Source organism: Nelumbo lutea, chromosome 1 (genome assembly GCF_056320005.1).
Source record: "Nelumbo lutea isolate HS-2025 chromosome 1, American lotus-T2T, whole genome shotgun sequence".
NCBI lineage: Eukaryota > Viridiplantae > Streptophyta > Magnoliopsida > Proteales > Nelumbonaceae > Nelumbo > Nelumbo lutea.
Window position 1 is genome coordinate 163,968,256 of NC_142684.1, and position 23,406 is coordinate 163,991,661.

General features: G+C 36.2%; 1 protein-coding gene across 1 annotated transcript; it reads left to right on the plus strand.

Moving 5' to 3' along the window:
- Positions 1-20,271: 20,271 nt before the first annotated feature.
- On the plus strand, positions 20,272-23,144 carry LOC148878876 (uncharacterized). The gene has a single exon (XM_088960246.1). It carries the CDS (start codon positions 21,109-21,111, stop codon positions 22,921-22,923), a length of 1,815 nt encoding a protein of 604 aa, XP_088816372.1. The 5' UTR covers positions 20,272-21,108; the 3' UTR covers positions 22,924-23,144.
- Positions 23,145-23,406: the final 262 nt, after the last annotated feature.

The window sequence follows — 23,406 nt, forward strand, 5'->3', positions numbered from 1 at the left end:
CCATTAATATAAGATAAGAATATAGGTGTCAATGAAGCGGGTTTAGGTTGAAACCAATCTAAATTAAAACAAACTCGAACAGATTGGATGGTTCAGACATTAAATCGAAGTGGTTCAAAATGATCCAAAATATTCTTTAGCTTGGACTGGATTCACATGGAGCTGGATCGGATTGGATCAAATCCAGTCCAATTGACACCCGTACGTAGGATGTAATGGATTGGATTTAAGAGTTTAAGGCCCGAAGGCCCGAAGCTGAGGTCAAGCTCACTTTGTTTAACCATACCATAGTCACGTTGGGCTCAAGTTGGTCGCCAACATTGAAAAAATCAAACAAATTGAATCGCCAAATAGGAGATTCTTCACATTGCCTTCAATAAAAATACTCATAGCTCCCAACTTGAATGATAGCTTCAATCAAATTCAGATTATTCGGAACACCATGATTTGTCATGTTTATTTTGGAGTTCAGGAACTCTCCTGACGAGCATGCTCCCCACCATGCTATTACTGATGATTTGGTCGAGCATTTGTCCAACAGACCAACACTATATCATAAATTGCCTCCTTTTATGGACCTATATATCTTGCAGACAAAGCCCAAATGAATAACGAGGTTCTAACCTGTAAGCTTGCTGACTGCTGACTCCAAATTGATCTATGCTTTGATATTCATTGTCATTTCACAGTCTAGAACTAATTATCTGAAAAGTGTAGCATGCTTTTCTCCCAATTGAAATTTACATACTTATTTTATCATTCTGAAATCATCTAGAAGTGCAAGTATAGAATGAATTAGTTGGCCTCCTGTATTGATGATTCCAGCTGCAGAACGTCTATCTTCAGTTTATTGGTTGCGATGCTCCTGACGTTACATTGCAATATCAGTTAATACCTCTCAGACCCCTAAAGGAAGGATGTTAGCTTTCACAGCAAAAGAATTGCTGGCCCAATGGGCTCCCATAATGGACTGATGATTCTTTCTGGTTTGATACACAAAAGAGGCCCATCAGCAATACTAAGGTATTCTGATTTGGTGCTTCACTCTTTAGCTCATGGCTATTTTGATTGGTGTGACTTTTCAATCTGATCAAAACCTGACAAGATTGTCCTAATTTGTCTTGATAAATACAACATTGTTCTAATGAACCCCATTAAAATATCCATTCTGACCCAAGAGGCCAAGACAACTTGAATGGGCTTGTGGGTCAGGCGTGAGATGAGGATTAAGGTGGTGTTAAGATAATATTAATATATTAGAAAAAGCCCGCTGTATGTTTGTATTGTTTCTTGTCATGCAACCATAAAAAAATAACTTTCATGCAATGTCTGCACAACTTGCTTGTACAAAACTTCCTAACCAGATAAAATATCTAGAATAGAATAGAAAACGAGAACCACTCCTCTGTCCTCCCACAACAACTACATCCCTCCAACAAAACCATATGAGAGAGAGAGATGATGGGGAAAGTATAACGGCCATCCAAGCTCATATATTCTCTACAGACAAAAGCTCCAAGCACTAGGCTACACTGGAGGTGGGAGAAGAGAGGAAAGTGGTTCAGGAAACCAACCCACCTTTCATTCTTCTATCCTAACTTTTTCTTCCCACCTTTTTTATATATTTTCCAAAGTGGGGTAGGTTATGGGTCCACATGGGGTTCAGATCCAGTGGCTGCCAAAAATATGACACGTGGCACGAATATATGATTCATGCCATCACATGTTTGAATAGGTGCCCCAATTGAACAAACCCATGTTCTTCAACTAGCATGCCATGGCACCCCATCATTGATGATGGTCTCTAGCATTGGTGGAAGGATTCTATCCATCTGATCAGTCACTTCTTCTCACAATCTAACAGCCCTAGTAAATTTATCTTTTCACGTGGACTTTGGCTAATGTGATTGGAGGGAAGTGTGTATATTATCAAATCCTCTGTTTGGAAAGGTAGCAATAGAGCAGAAAGATTTGAATTTTGAAGCGTTTGAGCAAACCAAGGAGGTAAGAAACTGGAGAACAGAAAACAAAACCTGAGTGTGTTTTCCAACGGAAAGAGAAAAAGATTCATCTGCATTATCAATTAAAGGCAAGTGTACTTTCTTCTTCCAGTAGATTGGGTCTCTTTTGTACGAAGCCAGAGATGGTTGCTTCAAACCTCGGTCATGGTATTAAATTATTACTTGATCAAAGACAAATACCTGCTCCCACTAGGATTTTTGTTTTTTTATTTTTCTTTTTTTTTTGATAAAACCAATTGCTGTCAATTTCAAGCTTTTCACCTTTTATCTTTTTTTTTTTTTCAAGGGCAATAATACATACAAGTTGATGTTAACATTTTGTGATTAGAGAGTAAAGAACACATGAAACCCTAATTTTAAGCTTGTGGGTTTAGACTCAGGCCTGAAGCATCGTGCCCAATTTTTTTTGGGCTAGGCTTGAGCTTTTTCAAAAGAGCCTAGCCTGAGACCGAGTCTGAGCCCGATTTGATACTATATATTAAATAATAAAAAATATATATACGATATTTTTCTTTTGTTCTTCTTTTTTTTTTCAAGTAATAGTGTGGCGTTTATTATTTTTGAGTCTTGAAGGTTTTTAATATAAATAAAACACTTTTTTATTGAATAAAAAAGAAAAAAAAATCTATTTTCAAATTTCTAGCCGAACTCGGGCTCAAGCCCAATCTTCAGGCTTTATATGAGGACTAAGCTCAGGCTCAAGCCTGAATGTATTCTGTTGATACATATACAAAACCTGGCCCCACCTGGCCCATGAATAGGTCTAGTTGGATCGTTTGGATCCTTTGTCTTCGGACTCAATGTCCTCCCACTCAAGGAGTGACATTTGTTATATCATATGATTTCTTCGACTCCATTTGTTTACCGTTAAATAAGAGGGGAAAGTTGGTCAATGGATATTTCTTTTCCACTTATCAACTTTATAGTGGGTAAGTTATCCAAGTAAAGTTTATCCATCTCCTAGGTGGGTAAGTAATTTTTCCATTTGAAGGAAAATTTTATAAAATATAATAAGATGAATATGCTCATTTTAACATTGGTTTTTTATGAATAAAAAAGTTTTTATATACTTATTTGGAAATCAAAAGAATATGCGTACATGAACTTACCTAGATAAGTGCACCTCAAGAAACATTTACGTGGGTAAGTACACTTAACTCGGGTAAGTAACCAATTTGTAAATGAACATGGCCAAAACATTTCCATTTTACAAGTAGGAGATGAAGAGTTACCTTCTCTATTTCTTTTTATTTTATATTAAAAAGAAAATCAAACATTATATTTTGCTTCTCCTTCTGCTTCATTCCCTATCCTACCTATTTTTCTCTATTCAACTCAAATACCCTCCTCCCTCTTTTTACCAACACTATTCATTGTTGGGGGGAATAGGAATGGCAATAGAGCAAGTTCAAGGCATGGATCATATTCCCCGTCCCCTGACCCAACTTTGAAATAAATTCTCGTTCCTGACCCTGATCCCCACCGGGGATAAAGTTATCCTACAACTCTAATCCCCAACGGAGACAGATTCTTGTGGGGACCTGAATCCCCAAATTTTGTTAATTAACAATATTTAAAAAATAAATAAATTTACTTAAAATAAAGAAAAAATTTAAATATAAATATATAAATAAATATTATCACCATCCCCATCCCTACCCCACCAAAGCAACCCCCATCCCCAACCCCATCATGTAAGGGAAGTCGGGTCGGGGATGGGGGAAATTGCCATCCCTACGGGAACCATCAAAATCTAATAGATTCTTTCTTGATCCAGTGTCCCCACTAACAACCTGAGACTAATACCTTCAATTTTCACAACCATAGCGATCCCCATTTAATGAAAGTCCAATCACTTTAATTTTGATTAGCGTTGCATATTTCAATACATTGGATCCATGGATGAATGATTTGTAAATCAATGAGCTACTTAAAAGTTGAACTGGTGCTTTAGAATGGATATATAGTATTTAGTAAGGGGTTGGGATCCTCTACTTTCCCATGCATCCACGTTGTATCATTCATAGACATAGCAAAAAGTTGTTCCAACCGGCAAAAATAGGGCTAGGGTCTCATATTTAGCTATCTGAATGAGAAAAATGACCCGGCCTGACCCAACCCAATTTAGAAAAAAAAATTGAGTTGGGTTGGGTCATGGGTTAATCCACCGACCCGATTGTCAGCTCTAATTGGGATTATTTATATATTGTTAGAAGTTTCTACTGTTTAATCTTTACTATCTAGTCTTTACACTTTATCATTACTCTTTGAATTGTTGAATGTTCCAAGTTTTTTTTATTTTATTTTTAGGATTTTAAGGTTAATTTCTTTAACTTTGGCATTTTCTGTATTTGTCTTTATTTTTTAAATTTTCAATTAGTTTTAGGGATGGCCCAAATTGACCTGTGCAACATTTGTCAACCCAACTCAAAAGCCAATCCGACCCAGAATCAACCTGAAGTGTCTTGACCCAACCCAAACCTTACCCAATTGCAGGTCTAATTATTCATCATATTTTGTTTCAATCAAGTAGCTAGAGAAAAGAAGGCAAAAGACAAATTGCTGAAAGTAAGGTGGCGTTTCATAACTTTTTTCAGACATCAAAGGTATGAAATTTTTTCTTTTCAAACCCCATCAGCATTTACGTTTAGGTCTAATTAGAGGATCTGAAACACAACTTCAAATCTGAAATACCAAGACCTGGTTTCGTGTCTTACCAAAATCAAACGCATTTTAGACATGATAAAATGATGTTAATGCCTATTTAATAATAATAACAATAATAAATATTGAATAATGTTTATTATTATCTACTTAGTAAAAATAATAATACTTATTTAATAAATAATGAAAATAGCTTAAATGATGTTATAAAATATTATTTCATAATATTAAAAATATTATTTAATAAGAATAATAAACCAATATTGTTATAAATATTTATTATTAATTAATAAATATTGTTTTTATTTAAATAAATAATAATATTTAGTACTAGTATTTACATAATTGTAATAATATTTGATAATATAACTATTCATATTAATTAAAATAATTTCAATTATTAATAGTTAATAATAAATAATAATTTATTTTAACATATCATAATATTTTATTTTATTTTATTTAATATTCTTTTTATTATTTATAATTTTATCAAAGAATCTATTACTAAGGGTAGAATAGTAAATTTCTCAGTTTTGACTGTTGGAGAATTGCTCCAATTCAAATGATCTTATCTTTTGAGAGCCTTTAAAAAGCAAAAAATCATTTCTAAATCTTTTCAAATTTCAGATTTGACTGAGGAGTTGAGTTGAGATTTCTATTTCTTTGAACCACGTTGTTGTAAATGGTACTAGTAGACTGAAAAATAAATAAAGTGGAAGTGAAAGACAGAGAAGATTAACCCCCTGTCTCTTGTTTGCACGCACGATATAGAGATGGGAGTTCGTGTGCCATAGCGCATATGTCAGTATGTCACTCCCTGACCGAGAGGTGAGAGGACATTGAGATGCGAAGGGTGGCAAGACAGAGACTTCCAACCCGCTGAGTGAAATGACAATATATTTGGTGTTTTAGTGAATTGAATAATAAAATAATAAGATATTAGAGTGTATGGTAATCAAATCAACTACAATGTCAGCTCAAAGCCTCCTCAATCTACTTGCATAAGCTTTTGCTTTTGAGACTTTTGGGCTGTGAAAAATCAGAATTAAGTCAAAAGATGTCTTTAGCATTTGATAACACTAGCCCGCAAGCACAATGTCTAAAAATTGTAACCTTGTGTCTTTTGGGCTTAAAGCTCAGTTTGGGAAGATACTATTTATACTTGCATACTTCCCAAATAGAGCTTAAGGCTCAGTTTGTAAACAGTATAAATATAAATAGAGCTTAAATCACAAATTTTGGGGCTTATCCAAATGCAACTTAATTTACTAAATGACAAAAGAATAAATCATTCAGTTCAGCCGTTTCAGCTGGACTATGTCAACTGTCGGCAAATAATTATTTTCCTTAAAAAGGAAAATGAAATCTATGAATGATAAAGGCTACAAGGGTTGCTTCCTATGGATAGTTTTAGACTGATCGTCTGATTCCTCTGCTTAATAGAAAATACATTTCTTGTTGAAAACTAAATTATTATTAATTTCCCACTTGGATGAATAAATTTCACTTTAGTCCAAACCCATCGTTTTCGTTTTCCATGGGACAAAAGGAGGTATGGAAATTGGTAAGTGGTGGTAACCAACTAACCATCCCTTTTGCAGTCGCCCCACTCCAGTACTCGACTCCATTCATTGGTGCTAAATGTGTTTTGATAAAAGAAGTATTCTCGCAATGTCTTTACCTTGTATAATAAGATTATCAAAATATCTAGGATCATGATGCTGATATATATTGCATTTGTCTCGATGTAAAAGGTGATGAAGACAAAGTTTTTCCAGTAAAAGTGGCCATCGGTATTATAACTTCGAGTATTTTAGAGTAAAAAAGTTCCCATCCACCTCTTTTAGATTGATGGAGCCTTGGACGTTAGGGCAAGAAAATTTTGGCTGTTCACATTTACATTTAATACTATGTCTGGGATTTGCGGAGAGATTATAGAGCCCAGTTGTACTCCCCAAATTGAAGCCGAATTGGTTAGTTCAGTTAACCATCGGTTTAGTTTGTAGGTTTTTAATTTTTAATTTTTATAATATATATTTTAAATAAATATATATATAATAAAAAGATCAAAAGTACATTAAAATATTATATTATAAATAATAAATAATATATTATAAAAAATTACCCTCACCATTGATTTTGTTAATATGAAGGAATACTCATCTCTTTTCATTATCAGGGTGAGAGGCGTATAAAAGAAAATGGTCTATGTTTGTATTTGGTTTGATAGAAAATAAGAGAAATAAAAAGCTTAAAAGAAAATTTGAAAGGATGGTGACATTTATTTCTCATTTATTTTCAATCAAACCAAACCATGGTTTTAAAAGGCTATTGAGGCGAGGCTGACCAAGAAGGCCTGGCCTCAATAGCCTTTTTCTCCATTGCCAAGGCTTAGGCCTTGAGTTTTTAGAGGCCTACGCCTTTAATAAGCCTTTAGCTTTGTGATGTGTAAGGCTTAAGGTTTTAATAAGGACACTTTTTTGGAAATATTGTTAATGGGAGTTACTATTAAATTATAATATATATATAATCAAATTTTCAAGGGTATAGCAATATACCCACTTCAGTTTATTCTACAACCTCCTCAGGCTCAGTTTGGAAGGAGTACAAATGCAAATATGTAGAGCACAAAACCTTATATTTTGTATCATTTTGTATGTATTTGTATTATACATGTTTGTATTTGTATTCCTTCCAAACTGAGCCTTAAGGACTTGTTCACTAAAAGACAAAGAAATAAGTTTTTTCAATTCAGCATATTCAGTTATTATCAAATAGCATCTAAGTTGTCTCATCCAAATAACTTCTTTATGGACTATGTAGCTGAAATCAAAAGTCTAAGGTGGTGTTTGATAAATCTGAAATCTGAAAGTTAAAAAGATACTAAAAGTGTCTGAAATCTAAAAAGAGACGGTTGTTTTTTGACTTTTTAGAGGCTTTGAATAAAGAAGGCTGTTTGTGTTGGATCAAACCTTCAGCATCTGAAATTCACTAATTATACTATTTTGCCCTTAAATTAGACTATTCAGTAATTTTCAGTTCAACTTGTACTATTTCATAAAATAATTTATTAAATTCAAAATAATATTGAAAATATGAATAAATTATAAAAAATAATAATTTTTTTTATAATCTATTAAAATAAGAAAAAGATTGAAAATACATATAAATTTATAAAGTATTAAAAGTTAAAATAATAATGAAAATAATAATAAAGTCCATAAAGCAATAAAAAATATTTAATAATTAGAAAAATAATGTCTTAAGGAAGAAAAAGATGAAAAACAATGGACGAAAGCCGTCATCCGTGGACGGTGAAGGAGTTGTAGTGGCGAGAGTTGTAGCAATGGAGTCACTTGCTTAAGACACTTGTCGCCACTGGTTCATCGGAGTCACTTGTAGTGGAGGAGTCACCGTCGTTGGTTTGCCAGAGAAGTCACTTGCTACCACTGTCGAGAGTTGCAATGGCGGCCGAAAATGAAAAACAGTGGATGGAATTCATGAGACCACAAAGGAAGAAGAAGAAGAAGAATAAAGGAGAGAGAGAGAGAGAGAAGGCCGGAACTTGCTGTGAGCTCCAAGAAGCTCATAGCCAGTTCAAAGAAATGGAGTTACTACCCATTTTTTAGAGGAAATGGGCCCTCATTTTTAGATTTGAAAAACTCGATTTAAGTCTTTGATAGTGACTCCATTCTTTGCCAAGGAAAGCACTTAATCGAGAGATTTTGGATTCGAATGATTGGGAGAGGGAAGGTGTTAGGCACCCCTCTCTCCAAGCTGTTGTAGCAGCCCAAAGAGGGAGTAGTTCAGGCTCAAATTCTAACAAAACACCAATTAACGGGATTGCTCAAAGCTCCTAAAATCTGGCAAAACGTTCCCAACTTTGCCCAAAATTGATTTGAGGTGATGTTATTGGGTCTTAGGTACTGGTTTCCCTAAGACCCTCGCCTCTCTACCTCTTGCTCTCAATCTGAAGGAAGCTAGGAATGCAAATTTCCTAAGATTTTAGGACTTTAAGCAATCTAAAACTAAACTAAAAGTAGAGAGATAGTGGAATGAGAGACTTACCTCTCGTGTACGACCTTAAAACAAATTTTCCAGTAACTAAAAGGACTTCAAATGAAATTTGAGCAAGGCGAGAGCTGGTTAAGCGATTCTGGTGTTAACTTTGAAAAACAGGGGATGAGGCTTGAGCTTGGCTTTAGGGATTTCGGGATTTCAAGCAGAATGGATGTACCATAGAAGTTGGAAAACTCTCCTATTTCTCAAGTTCGAGTTGGGCCTCCATGTATAGAGAAAATGGAGGGAGATGGGTCTAAAACTCGTCCAGCTTCAGTGTTTGTGATTCAACAAAGTTTTTTCATTGAAATAGGCAAGGATTTTGAGAGAGAAGGGCCTGCAGTTGAACCTTCCTTCTTTGTGTAACAAATTTTCTCGAGTTTGGAGGTCTTCTAATGGATTTTGTGCATCCAATGAGGCATTGGGGCGTGCCAGACGTTGTAGCCCCGTACTTGGGGCTGACAGTGGCAAAAAACATAAATTTGAAGAACTTTTAAATGATGTGGTGGAATTTTGAGCCCCGTACTTGGAATTTTGAGCTTTTTAAGCCTATTAGACTCAAATTCATTGGTCTAGGTGTTTTAATGGGGTCAAATAAAGAGCTGATGTCAGTCCCCACCCTCTTAAGATTCTAGGTTGGACAGTTGATGTGGTGGTTCAATCTGGTGTGTCAAAATGATACCTCTCTAGTTTAATGGTTAAATAGATGAGTTTGGTCATGAAATTTGGTGTGCTGGGGTTTTTGGGTCTCTAAACATAGTGATGAGGTCTGATTGGACAAATAGGGTCGAGATGACTGAGATCTATGGCTGATAGGTTCGAATCAATAAGATTTATTGAAATAAAATCTTTGTTTGATGAATGGTCAAACGGGGGAATTTTGGGATGAAATTATGTGGATAGGCATTTTGAACATCCCGAATCTGATGGAAGTGATGGATCTTTGATCAGAGGTGTAGATTAACTGATTTAGTTCAAATCATGGTCTTAGCTTATGGTTTTTCAATCAACGAGATGACTTAAAATGGAATCTTGCTTTTTCAATGGTCAAATGGAGGTGTTTGGTTATGAAATTTGATGTGCTGGGGTTTTTGGTGGCAAGGTCTGATTGGTTAAATAAGGATTGGATGATAGAGATTCGTGACAGGTGACCTTTTGATCAATAAGGTTCGTTAAAACATAATCAAGGCTTGATGTTGGGTCAAACAAGGGGATTTGGGGATAAAATTTGATGGTGGGTATGGATTGGGTTTATGAGGCTGTTGGAATGGTTTGATTGTGTTAGGTATGTGTGGATCACGGGTTTTAGGTTCGAGGAGCATCAAAGTGTTGTACATGTCGAAATGGAATCTCTAATGGATGATGGGCTAAATCCAGGAATTTATGGTTGAAATTTTGTGTGATTGGTTGTTTAAGGATTTTCTTTCGCATGATGGAGTTTGATCGGGGATCAAGTATGGTGATGTGGCATAATCAAGACCATCGAAAGGGAATCATGTAGATTTAGCGGTGAATTTATGAGTATTTGGGCTAAATTTTGGTTTCTTAGGGTTTTGGCAAGTTTTAAAGTGATTGTCGTGGTCCTATCAGGCATCTAGAATGTTGGAGATGGGTTAAAGAATGGACCGAGCAAAAATCGGGTGCTAACACTCACCGCTACTAGTTCGTTGGAGGAGTCACTTGCCGCCATTGGTTCGTCGTTGCGTCAAGTGGAGAAGGTGAACAGTGAGAGGGAGAAACACAAACATGTTTTTAAGGGTATTTTGGACTTTCAGCTAGGTTTGAAATGCATCTGAATGCATACAACGCCTGGCCCATGTCTTATTATTTCATATCTGAAATTAATTTTCAAACCCAAATTCAGATACACTTCCAAACACCTTTGACGTCTGAAAAACAACACTTTCAAACTTCAAAGGTCTGAAAGTGTTATCAAACGCCACCTAAAACAAAATGGAACTACAAAGCAATTTATTTTATCAATAAATGGAGCTACAAAGAATAAACCAACCTTAGTGCTTTACCACAATGAGAAAAAAAAATAACCCAAGGAAAAAGTATTAGAGAAAACATAAAAATGAAAAAAAATAATAGGTTTGGCACTTTGGGCACTTTGGATATATGATTATTTTTTTTAATAAAAAATTTTGTTAGTTTGGTCCCTAGATCAAGTCAAGTTCAGGTTGGGTCGGGCAATGTAAATATAGAAAAAATATCTTATCTTTCCTTCATTTGCTTTTTCTAATAAATATAAATAAATAGTTTTATTTTCCTTTTTTTTTAATGTTTGAGGCTTACACCTCAAAATGCCTTGAGGCTTAGGCCTCGCCCCTTTCACACCTAACTGCCTTGCCTCTGCCTTTAGCCTTTTAAAACCTTGAACCAAACACATCATAAAGTTTTTTTGTGCCTTAAACTTCCTTAAGGTTGTGTTTGATTGCGATGCTAATCTAAACCAAATGCATTTTATTTCTTTACCCAAATCATTAGGGTCCAGTTTTGCACTTGTTTGTTTAATTGTTTGTAACCAAGGCTACATTTGTTTGCGATACAGACATTGAACTAGGGCACTTATGTAGCTTGGTTCGGGTTTGTGAGCATTTATTTGCCAATTTCCATACAAAAGTGAAACAATTAAGAGGGGAAAAATATATTTTTCTAACATTTTTGTATCATAAGGGGAGTGCATTACTATATCCATTTAATGGATACAAACTTGTATTTTTTGGATCTTGATGCAAGTAGGCTTACTTTATTTTGTCGATCGAGAGAAAGAGAGAGGCCACCATACAACTCTTTATATTGAATTGAAACAAACAAGAAGAGAACAAAATGGGTTTACAATTATGAATCATTTTGCATTAATGAACCAAAGAGAATATATTTATCAAGAGTACACATTTGTGTTTGTATTGCAAACAAACACAACTCAAGTTTTTAAAAGGCTAAAGGCATAGTTGAGGTGTAGGCCTCAAAGTTTAAAGAAAAATTAATCAAAGTATGTAAATTGATGAAAATAGCATATAGTATGCCAAATTAAAATTATAGAGAGTATACATATCCATAAACTAGAAGTTTATAAGCAATAAGTTTTGACCTTTAAGCATTAAATAAAATAATAACTAACAACTAACAATAATAACTAGTAGTAGTAGTAGTAGTAGTAGTAGTAGTAGTAATAATAATAATAATAATAATAATAATAATAATAATAATAATAATAATAATAATAATAATAATAATAATAATAATAATAATAATAATAATAATAGTAAATAATAATAATAATAATATTCGATTTATCCAAAAGAAACTAAGAACTTGATTAATCCTTTTTGCATTGAATTATCTTAAAATACTAAGAAAAACTAATAGAATTTGATTTGCCATATTTTTTCCTTTTTTTTTACTTTTTATTTGGCCTATAATTATTGAAGTCCTTTTTCTAAATTATAAAAATGTATTATTTTTGCATTAAATCACTAAGTAGTCATTGATGCACGAGGCTTAAGCCTTTTTACACCTCAAGCTATGCCTTATGCCTCATTCTGATAAAGGATTAAGCCTCATATCAAAGTTGTGATGCTTGAGCCTTGAGGCAAAATTTATGCACCTCACCTCAAGGCATACACTTGACATAGTGGCATGGCTGACCAAAATGGTCTTGCCTCAATAGCCTTTTTCTCCATTGCTAAGGCTTAGGCCTACTTAGGCCTTGAGTTGTTAGAGGCCTACACCTTAAGGACTTATTCACTAAAAGACAAAGCAATAAGTTTTTTCAATTCAACATATTCAGTTATTATCAAATAACATCTAAGTTACCTTATCCAAATAACTTTTTTTTATAGATTATGTAGCTAAAACTAAAAGTCTAAAACAAACCAATGGAACTACAAAGCAATTTTTTTTTTTTTTATCAATAATAGAGCTACAAAGAATAAACCAACCTCGATGCTTTTAGACCACAATGAGAAAAAAAAAACAAGGAAAAAAGTATTAGAGAAAACATAAAAATGAAAAAAAAAAGGTTTGGCCCTTTGGATATATGATTATTCTTTTAATAAAAAAAATTTGTTAGTTTGGTCCCTAGATCAGGTCAAGTTCAGGTTGGATCGGTAATGTAAATATAGAGAAAAAATAACTTATCTTTCCTTCATTTGCTTTTTCTAATAAATATAAATACATAGTTTTTGTTTTTGTTTTTTTTTTTTTTTTGTTTGAGGCTTACGCCTCAAAACGCCTTGAGGCTTAGGCCTTACCCCATTCATACCCAACTGCCTCACCTCCACCATTAGCCTTTTAAAACTTTGCGTAGGGGTGTCAATGGTATTCGAAAATCCGATTTTGAAATCAAGATTTGATATAATCGAATTGAATTTGGCTAATTCAAATATTGTAATTAGTCAAATTCGGATATCCTATTCATACCAATTAGCTAATCAGATTCAAATTCAGATATGATATGATTCGATTCGATAAATATCCAAATTCAATTAATTATTTAATTCTTATATATGATATATAACATTTAAATGTTTATATAATTTATATATATATAATAATTAAATTATATAATTAAGTAATTTATATATTATATACTTTATATAAATAAATATTTATTAATTACCTAAAATAATTGATTGGTCGAATTCGAATATTTAATCGAATTTGAATTTGAATATTAATTTTCAATATCCATCAGATATCGATTTTTTTAATCAGATTCGAATGCGGATATTACCTGATTTTATTCAAATTCGATCCATTTACACCCCTAACTCAAGGCTTAAGCCTTTTAAAACAATTTTTGTAAGTATGATTAGAACTCTTAACTGATACAAAATTTGTACTTTTTTGTCTTATTTGCACTCATTAAAATGTAAAATTTACATGTGAGAAATTAATGCAAAATTTGCACTACCTTCCACCTACTTCAATCCTCTACCTTATCAAATGGGGACCACATAATTATCTCACTCCCAAACAAATATCCCTTATTCTACCTCAATTCCCTTGCATTGCATATAAGGTGGGGTGATACCATTTTACCTTGTATTTTACTTCTCACAAAAAAATAAGAAAAAGTCAAATATGAAGCAAAACAAAAGTAAACCAAAATTTATATTCATCCCATCTGCACTGGTTCATTTACACCACTGCAAATACACGAGTGCAACCAGAATTTAAATGGGAAAAATTTTAGTCATTTGGGCTGTTAACGTGAGTTTGAATTTGCTCCGATTCCCCCGAGGGCTGTGAGGTGGATGTGAGGATCAATTGTGAGGTAAAAATCGGATTTTCATAAAAGATATTTTACATTGCTGGAAAAAGGTTGCAACCCCACCTGCCACAAAGATAAGAAAAGCCCAAAGGCTAAGATTCAATCCTCATGCAACTAAGCTAAGGGCTTAGATCGTTGTAACATTTCTCCTATTCTTTTACCTACCTATGAAAAAGTGGGGCCCATTATAAGGTAGGTAATAAATTTAATGTGGTACAGATGAACTTAAAATCTTGTTGCAGATAAACAGTACGTACCTCTATGACTTATCTTTTTGCCTCACACAGTAGCTACATTAAATTGTTTCAAATTCAAATACCCAAAAAAAACAAAATACAAAAATTGTTTGAAATTGATTGATCTGAAATTACATAATTGGCCTCCCCTTGAAATTAGGCACCTCACGCATTACTGGCCTACAGCTATGTTCAGTCACCTTCCATTTGAATCTGTGATGAGAAGATGCCGAGGCAGTAGGCTTGAGACTTGAGAGACCGACCCTCAACTCCCGTGCCCTTGATTCCCGCTGCCTCTGGAAATGACATCCATGATGACATGGAGGGTGGTCTGGTCATTCTACACCATACAGTATCCATGGTGACTTAAAAAGACCTTGTGAAATTTCCATGGAAAAAAAAACACGTGTCCCCGAAGGGCCTAGTGGAGTAGTGGGGAGCAAAATTTCCCCACACCAAGTCACCATCTCCTTGACTTAAGGAAGCGGAAATTAGGATGCATCTTTCTCTCAATACAAATCTTCCGTTGGTGCCATTCGGTTCCACTCAAAATCCCCTGCATAACTAGTTCATTTTTTAAGTTATACAATCTTTTCCTATTTCTAAATGAACAAAGAATGAATTTACTCTTGTATGTATCTCTGCAAAATCTTGATACTGTCAATGGTTGGTTCTAGCTAACAGATCAAATCAAATGGATCGGGTTATGTGATTTTTTTCTCCGGTTCTAGTTTTTGCTTGTTTTAAACCTAAATTGATTATTTTATTAATAATATATTAATATATAAATGTTTTTTAGTTTTTTTATAATTTTTAGAAAAAAATTTTGAACAATATCTTGAACTTGTGGGGTTGTGTAAAGTCAGTCCCCAAACTTCAACACATGTTTTTACAATATCTTAAAATTTCAAGTTGTCTAATAGGTTTCTACCATTAGTTAATACCATCACATGGCATCATGTACGTATTAAATAATTTCAAAATGGTAAAATTATCCTTTATGATATTTTTCTGACCATTTTACCCATTTCGTGTTATAAAATCAAACATCGATCAACTATTGAATCTCCCGCTCTCCTTTTCAATTAAGCTCTCTTGTTCAACGATCAACTGTAACGAGATGATTATCTATTCGGTTTTATAACCGCTATTCTCCTTTCCTTCTTTTAACACTCAAACGAAATGGATAAAATTGTCAGAAAAATATCATGAAGGGTAATTTTGCTATTTTGAAATTGTTTAATGTACGCCTAATGTCACGTAATGGTGGAAAAAATATCATAAAGGGTAATTTTGCCATTTTGAAATTGTTTAATGCGCTCCTAATGTCACGTAATGGTGGAAAAAATATCATAAAAGGTAATTTTGCCATTTTGAAATTGTTTAATGCGCTCCTAATGTCATGTAATGGTGTCAACTAATGCTCAGCTAACCGCAGGGACCTATTAGACACAGATTGAAAGTTCAAGATAATGCAAAGATACATTTTGAAGTTTGGGGTCTGACTTGACACAACTCCAAAGTTTAGGGTACTGTTTAGGAAATTTTCCTAATTTTTATTATATTTTTTGGTCTAAAGGATAAATTTGATTAATTATAAAAAAAGGATAAATTTGATAGATAATATAAAAGATAATTTTGATTAAAAATACTTGACTTATTAATATATAAATAATTTACTAATTTATGACATTTTTATTAATATTATATTATTAAAAATTAAAACTTTAAGTTGTGGTAAAATCGAGTCTAATAAGATCAGACCTGATTATCCCGATTAATGTTAGGACGGTTCTAGATATATTGTTTTGTCCCCATCAAAAATCCGTTTGCAATTGGTACAAGTTGTCCCAACCCAAATAAACAAATCCGACCTATTAACAGCCCTATTGGTATTATCCATAAAACAAGGCAATTAAGTTTTATTGAAAATGTTATTGATACGAGAAACTTTATCTTCGAAAAGGGTAAAACAAAGGATTGAACAAGACACTTATGACCCTTAAGAAAATTAGAGAGAAAGAAAAGTATCAAAATATTAACAATTTCATTAGAAAAACCAAATTTGGCAGAAAAAGAAAATGAAAAAAAAAAAGAAATGGAAAACAATAAGGCTTTAGTTTGAAAAAAAAAGGAAAAAGAAGGAAAATGTAAGAAAATCTTTACACCTTGTATAGGTTTTTCCTACTTTTATCTTCAAACCAAACATAGCCTAAGGGAGGGGGAATTTGGGTTATAGTTTCAGCTAGAATTGAGGTGGCAACCCAAATGAGAGCATGTGCTTTCTATGTCAATCTCTTTCCAAGTGACAAATTAATGGACCAACAAGCCTCACAAGTGTCACACAAATGTCGGTTTCTTTCCTTGGTTATATTATTAGGACCAAAACAAAGGAGATGAAATGATTTATTATCGGTGGGGAGAAAGCGCAATACACATTATGGGGGCTGGCTGATATGGATAGAGACATTGTATGAGTGAGTAACCTAGAATCTTCCTTTTAGGAGGGACATTTGAACCTGTCATATCATCACACCACAATCCATATGGCATAACACAGTATATATGTGGCCTTCATATAACACCACCCGATTCCAGCTGCTTGTGCTCTAAAGTATTAGTTTCCCGGGAATTTGACTAATATTTGCCCAAGTATTTATCTAACTAACGCGACTTGTTCTTTCGTCGTTGGTGTTTGCTACTGTTAGCTTCTTCCTCTGTTTTGTTTCTTTTTTCGGCTTGATGCAACTTTAATCGGGACTCAAGAATCTCCTCTGTTTTGATGAATTTATCGGCTTCTTTGAAGAATGTCTTCATAAAAATAAGTGGGTTCAACTTGAATTGCCAATGGAGATCAGGATGGCAAATTCCCTTTTGAGTTGTAGTGAACTGCACGACCGGGTCAAGGTTCGGTACCTGTAGCCTTTTCAAATTGAATATTTTGATGTAGTCACTTAGGGACTCATTCTCCCATTAGACGAAGTTCAACAAACTCATCACCGACTTGGGGCACTTCTTTCTTGTGGCGAAGTACATAGTGAAAAGGTCTACGAACTGACTCCAACTTTTGATTGAGTTGGGGGTAGGCCTTGATACCACAATCTCGCGGTGTCTTTGAAGGTCATACAGAAACAACCTTCATCTATCTCGTAGAGTAGCATTAAGGACTGGAAGCTATCACTATGATCATTGGGGTTGGTGTTTTCGTCGTATGTCTCCAGGGTAGGTGTCTTGAAGTTCTTTGGCCGTGGGGCTGAGAGAATCTCTGGTGCTAAAGGGGAAGGTCGGCTTAGTGGAATTGGGGTCGGATGAATGCTACCGAGCTGACTTCTTCCCTTCTCTTCTCAACTTCTGTAGTAGGGGCGACACTGCTCTTTCTGGTAGTACGGTGTGCGCATCTACGATGTCGCTTCTTGGTCACCTCATTGGTGCTGTTCACTTCGGTATTTGTCAAAGTCTTGGCCCTGGCATTCTCCTGGTCTCTGACATTATCCCGGACAGGGGGCAGGTCCTGGTCTCTGACATTCTCCCGAGCAAGGGCTGGGTCCCGGTTGCCGAGGTGATAGGAGGGATCCCAGGCTGGATCCTCACACCTCACCCTGGGTTGCTGGTTGTCTTGTTGAGGGCACTACTGGTGATGTTGGGGGTGCTGATGCTAATTACTCTGTGACTGGTGAGGTTGGTTGTTCTATTGACTATGTTGCAGCTGGTTGTTTTGCTGGTCGACCACAAGGTGTTGGGGTGGCGATGGATGCCTAATAGGTACTAGATCCCGAGGTGGTGTTGGACCTCAGAGTGGTACTTGGTCTCGAGGTGGAGATGGTCCTCGGGGTGGTGACTGGCGTATGTTCAACCGGTTCTGTTGCTGCTGAGGCTGTTGGGGTGACATGTATGCTCCGAACCTCTCCTCCCATGCTCATAGTTGCAAGTTCATGATTCTGACATTCGACACCAACTCATAGAACTGCCGTGCATCTATCTTGGCAAGAACCGTAGAGGGCTCTACCGCTGGGAGAGGGACACTCACACGAGGCATAGGTGCGTTAACTTGTTGCAGAGGGAACGTTGGGTTCTGGACAGCCGATACTCTTGGAAGAGTGAGGGGCACTATGAATTGCTTGATAGTCACAGAGGGGATCTCTAAGTTGATTGCTTATTGATCTTGTTCCCCAATGGCAGGCACTTTGACGTTCTTATCGTTGTTATTGCTGGAAGATGCCATTGTAGTTTGTGAAAGTAAAAACTAGAGGGTAGGAACCTGGCTTTTTGTTGTAGTTTCCCAAAGACAACGCCAATTGATGGTGCACAATCTGAATGCTCTTACCTGGATGGTAGCTTGGACGTTGGTCCACTTTGTTGGCCGATCGAATTGCAAAAGAAGAAGAAGGCTCAGAGGACCCGGGGTGGCTTACCCGATCTGGGTGCTTCGATGCTTAAGTTAGTACTTTGTGTGTGAGTTGAAAACTTGTATGGTAGAAGGCTAGTGAGCAAATAATCGCGCATACCTTGTGACGTTGAGGTTAGTGCCCTTATATAGGTGAACTACCATAGGTCTTACGAAACACCTCCGAGATTCCTCACTCATACTATTAGGAATTCGTTCCACACCAAGAGGTGGACTTTGTGTTAGCTGATAAAGATTATTGAGTTCATCCAATTTGGGCCGGGCAAGATAAGGATAAGGCTTGCAGGCATGCAACGTGATTCCGGAGAGCTTGGAGACAGTTGGCCACGTGTCAACTCGTCAGGTTAGGTCATCAAGAACTACTTAGGCCTCGGTCTTGGATGAAGTGCCCGAGGTACCTGAGCTGACCTGACCCGCTGAGATAGGAGAGAATGCCGAATCATCAGCCAATCAGTAGATCACTTCCACGTGTTTAAGTGTTGATAGGTCGAACCAAATTATCCCTAATTAGTAACTTAAAAAGGAACGATACTAAAAAAAATAATTGGTTAGAGTCTGATTTCACAACATGTACTGGCCGCACATCAGAAACATCTCCTGCATTTTGTATTTATTATTCATGGGGAGACCCCATGTTCCCAAATGGTTTTGTTTTCTGTAATTTTTAAAACAAAAAACAATAGGTATGTCAGAAAGTAAATACAATTTGGTCGATGTGGTGGCTGTTTTAGAAAACAAAACCATTCACTTTAATCATCAAACACTCCTCGATTTGCATTCCTTGCACGAGAGTAACAGCTGGTCATCATATTCATGTTAGATGTTAGTGTTACACATAAATTTTGAAAAAGAAAATAAAGCATGACCTTATCATCCACCATTTCCTCTATTTTAAAAGCAACAATGTTTTCGTTAGGAAAAAACTTGGGTCATTCCTGCTTTGTTTCACTAGATTCACCGTAAAATTATAGCCTCAGACCTCTTTTTGTTTTCTAATAGATAATAGAAGCAGCAGGTCAACTCTTTCGTTAGAGGCATGACACATTGAGAGAGCTAGCATTGGACGTCCAATGTTCTGTTTACTTAACTATCTAAAACACATGAAGAAAGGGTTAGGTTTACCAAATTCATTTAATTTTTTTTTTTTTTTTATATTTTGACCTTTTAATCACTTATTATGTTTTATCCCTAATTTTATTTTGTTTTATTACTGCCTCGTAAGTCGTAAAGAATGCAGTTTTCATAGATAATAATTTAATCAAAATGTCATATTTAATAAAAAATGAATAAATTTTTGTATCCTCAATAATTGCTCAGTAGTAAGACTATTGTCTTTATACAAAACCCAAATTCTAAAGCTTCTCGATTAATACTTGAGAAGTAGTAAAACTATGAGTGTGTTCAATATTTTTTATTTTTTGGTTTGAAACTTGGATATGAACGAATTTCTTTTTAACTTTTGAATGGGGCATTTCGGGAAATTCGGGAAGAAAAGGGCATATGAGAAATAATTTCAAATTATCGGGGTGAAGTAATTTGAGAAGCACTTTTGAAAAATCGCTACAAATAAGAACGCCTCTGAGAAACGCTTCTACTGGCTATTGATATTGATTACTTTTTACTCCTTTCCCTCCATCGCAACCACCATTCGACCTCTCTCTCTCTCTCTCTCTCTGCCATATAATCGATTGCAGACTCTCCACGCCTGCTGGAATGTGCCATCGTCGAAGCTCGAAAAGCTGGAAATATCAACTTTTCGCTTAGTTCTGTTCCAGCTTTATTCAGCAAAGGAGCACATAGGAATCGATTGGTACTCGAGAGTACTCTCACAGTTCTCTAATCTCTTTTCTTCTGGAGTGTTATCTGCAGCTTCCTTTAACTCATTCCTTGTTATTCCCGATACCTATCGTGTTAGTGCTATTGCATTTCTGGTTTCGGACGAGTACTAGCTGAAGAAATCGAGGTTCACGGAGTTGAGCTGTACGTTGATTTCTAACTACACCCGGGTGAGGAGAGGAGGTGGGAGGAGTTGGGAAGTTCAGATCTGCTGAAGAACTGTTGAAACTCTGAAGCTTTTCGATTTTCTGGAGTTCTTTTTTTTGCTTTATTAATTTTGACATTTAAGGGAGATTCGTTTGGTGTAACCAATGTAATGGGGTTCGGGAAGCTTAGAGCAGTTTTACGGACAAAAAACATCATCTAAGCAGCTTTGACAGCTTCAATTTTTTAAACTGGACAGAGATTTCTAGTTTCTGCCTTTGGTTCTCGGTGATTCACGCTATTACGCGGATCTCGGAGAGGAAATACTCCCTTCTAATTTTTTTCAAGCTATTCCGAGATTTTCGGGTTTTGCTGGATGCGCGCAGATCTGCGGAGCAACTTTGGTGAAAAGTTGAGGTGCTTCAGATCTCTGATCTTCTTGCGGCAAAAGAAGCGGCAATGGTTGCAGAACCTTGGATTTTAAAGATGGGGAACCAGGTAAGTAACAATCTCAGGCACGCTCTTTTGCTCGAGGCTTCCAAGAAAAAGAACGCCAAAAAACCAGACCAACCAAAAGAGACCATTGGCATTCTTTCCTTCGAAGTCGCGAACGTCATGTCTAAAACCGTTCATCTCCACAAATCGCTAACCGACCCCGAGATGTTCAAGCTCAAAAACGAGATCTTGAAGTCCGAGGGGGTCACGAAGCTGGTGTCCTCTGACGAATCTTACCTTCTCGAGCTCGCTCTCGCTGAGAAGCTCGACGACCTGAACCGTGTTGCTGCTGTTGTTTCTAGGCTAGGGAAAAGGTGTACTGAGCCTGCGTTGCAGGGCTTCGAACACGTTTACTCTGATATCATTACGGGGGTAATCGATGTGAGGGAGCTGGGGTTCCTGGTGAGGGATATGGACGGGATGATAAGGAAGATGGAGAGATACGTGAGCTCCACTTCGAATCTCTACAGCGAAATGGAGGTTTTGAATGAGTTGGAGCAGGCAACCAAGAAGTTCCAACAGAATCAGCACGAGGAGAGTCGCCGGGCCTTTGAGCAGAAGGTAATCTGGCAAAGGCAGGATGTGAGGCATCTCAGGGATGTTTCACTGTGGAACCAGACATATGATAAGATTGTTGCTCTGTTAGCGAGAACGGTTTGTACCATCTATGCTAGGCTCTGCATTGTTTTTGGAGACTCTGTTTCGAGGCTAGATTTTTCCGGCCTTTCTATTTCAGGATCAGACGCTTCTTCTGCAGGAGAAAGTTCATCTCCCGTTCAGGATGAAAGCAGGACGGTTTCCGGTCAGATTGATGGTAACCATCATTTCCAGACGGTCTCAGGGCCATTGAGATCGGCTTCAAGAAAGGCTCATACATATAACTCAGGACCACTTGACAGAGGTAAAGTCGAGAGGACCATCTCTAGGTCTGGATTGGCAATGCAGAGAAATGACATGACTTCAGTTCGTCCTGACGATTTTAATCTTCCTCCATGTGGAGCTAGCCCCGGGAGACTTTTCATGGACTGCCTTAGCTTGAGCAGTTCAGCTTCAAGGATTGATGATGACTTAGAATATGGAGACCATTATAGTCGAACTTCGGGTTGTTGCAGCATCGCAAATGGGTTTAGTAGAGAGCTCCCGCATTCATCTGGTTGCTCTAATAGGGTTGAGTTGAGCGGTCCTTTCAGTGGGGATCAACGACAATCCAAGTGTAGCACGATTAACAGCAGGTCACGATTTGGCCCCAAAAGTAGATTACTCTTACACGCCCCTCCATCCACTATTGGGGGTTCTGCTCTTGCTTTGCATTATGCAAATGTCATAATTGTTATTGAGAAGCTGCTTCGCTATCCACATTTAGTTGGTGAGGAGGCTAGAGATGATTTATACCAGATGTTACCAACGAGCTTAAGAATGTCTCTGAGAACAAATCTCAAGTCTTATGTCAAGAACCTTGCTATATATGATGCTCCTCTTGCCCATGATTGGAAGGAGACGCTAGATAAGATACTCGCATGGCTTGCACCACTGGCACATAATATGATCAGGTGGCAGACGGAACGTAATTTTGAGCAACAGCAAATTGTTACTAGGACAAATGTTCTTCTGCTTCAGACATTGTATTTTGCGGATAGGGGAAAGACAGAGGCAGCTATCTGTGAGCTTCTTGTGGGGTTGAATTACATATGCCGCTACGAGCATCAACAGAATGCCTTGTTGGACTGTGCAAGCAGTTTTGATTTTGATGATTGTGTAGACTGGCAATTTCCCTATTGAAGGTCTTATATTCAGAGACCCATTATACTTGTATGCAAACAGGACTTGAACATGAAATGGATACAGATGTTGGCATTTGGAAGCATCCCTTTGTATACAAATGGTTGGATGTTGTATTTTATTGCTAGGTATGGAAAAATATTTGACTTGTATTGTACAGTACTCCAAATTATTTATAAAACAAATAGACATCCCAGTTTTATTCCTCTTTCTTTCCTAAAGAAGTGACTAGATGATGGCAATGCACAATTTTGAAAATTTCTTGTTTTAGTTGAGTATTGTGTGTATTGTTTTATCAGATGAAACGATTCTAATATTAATCTAATATATACTTGGAGCAGTACCTGTAAAAACCATAATATTAGTTAACCATTTGTTATCAATGTTCCCATTTGGTCATTCATCTCACTTTGTTGTTTGTTTCGTTGTGACCGTTGTCATTTGGTCTCTTTCCTCATAGAAAGTGAATAGCAAGATATAAAT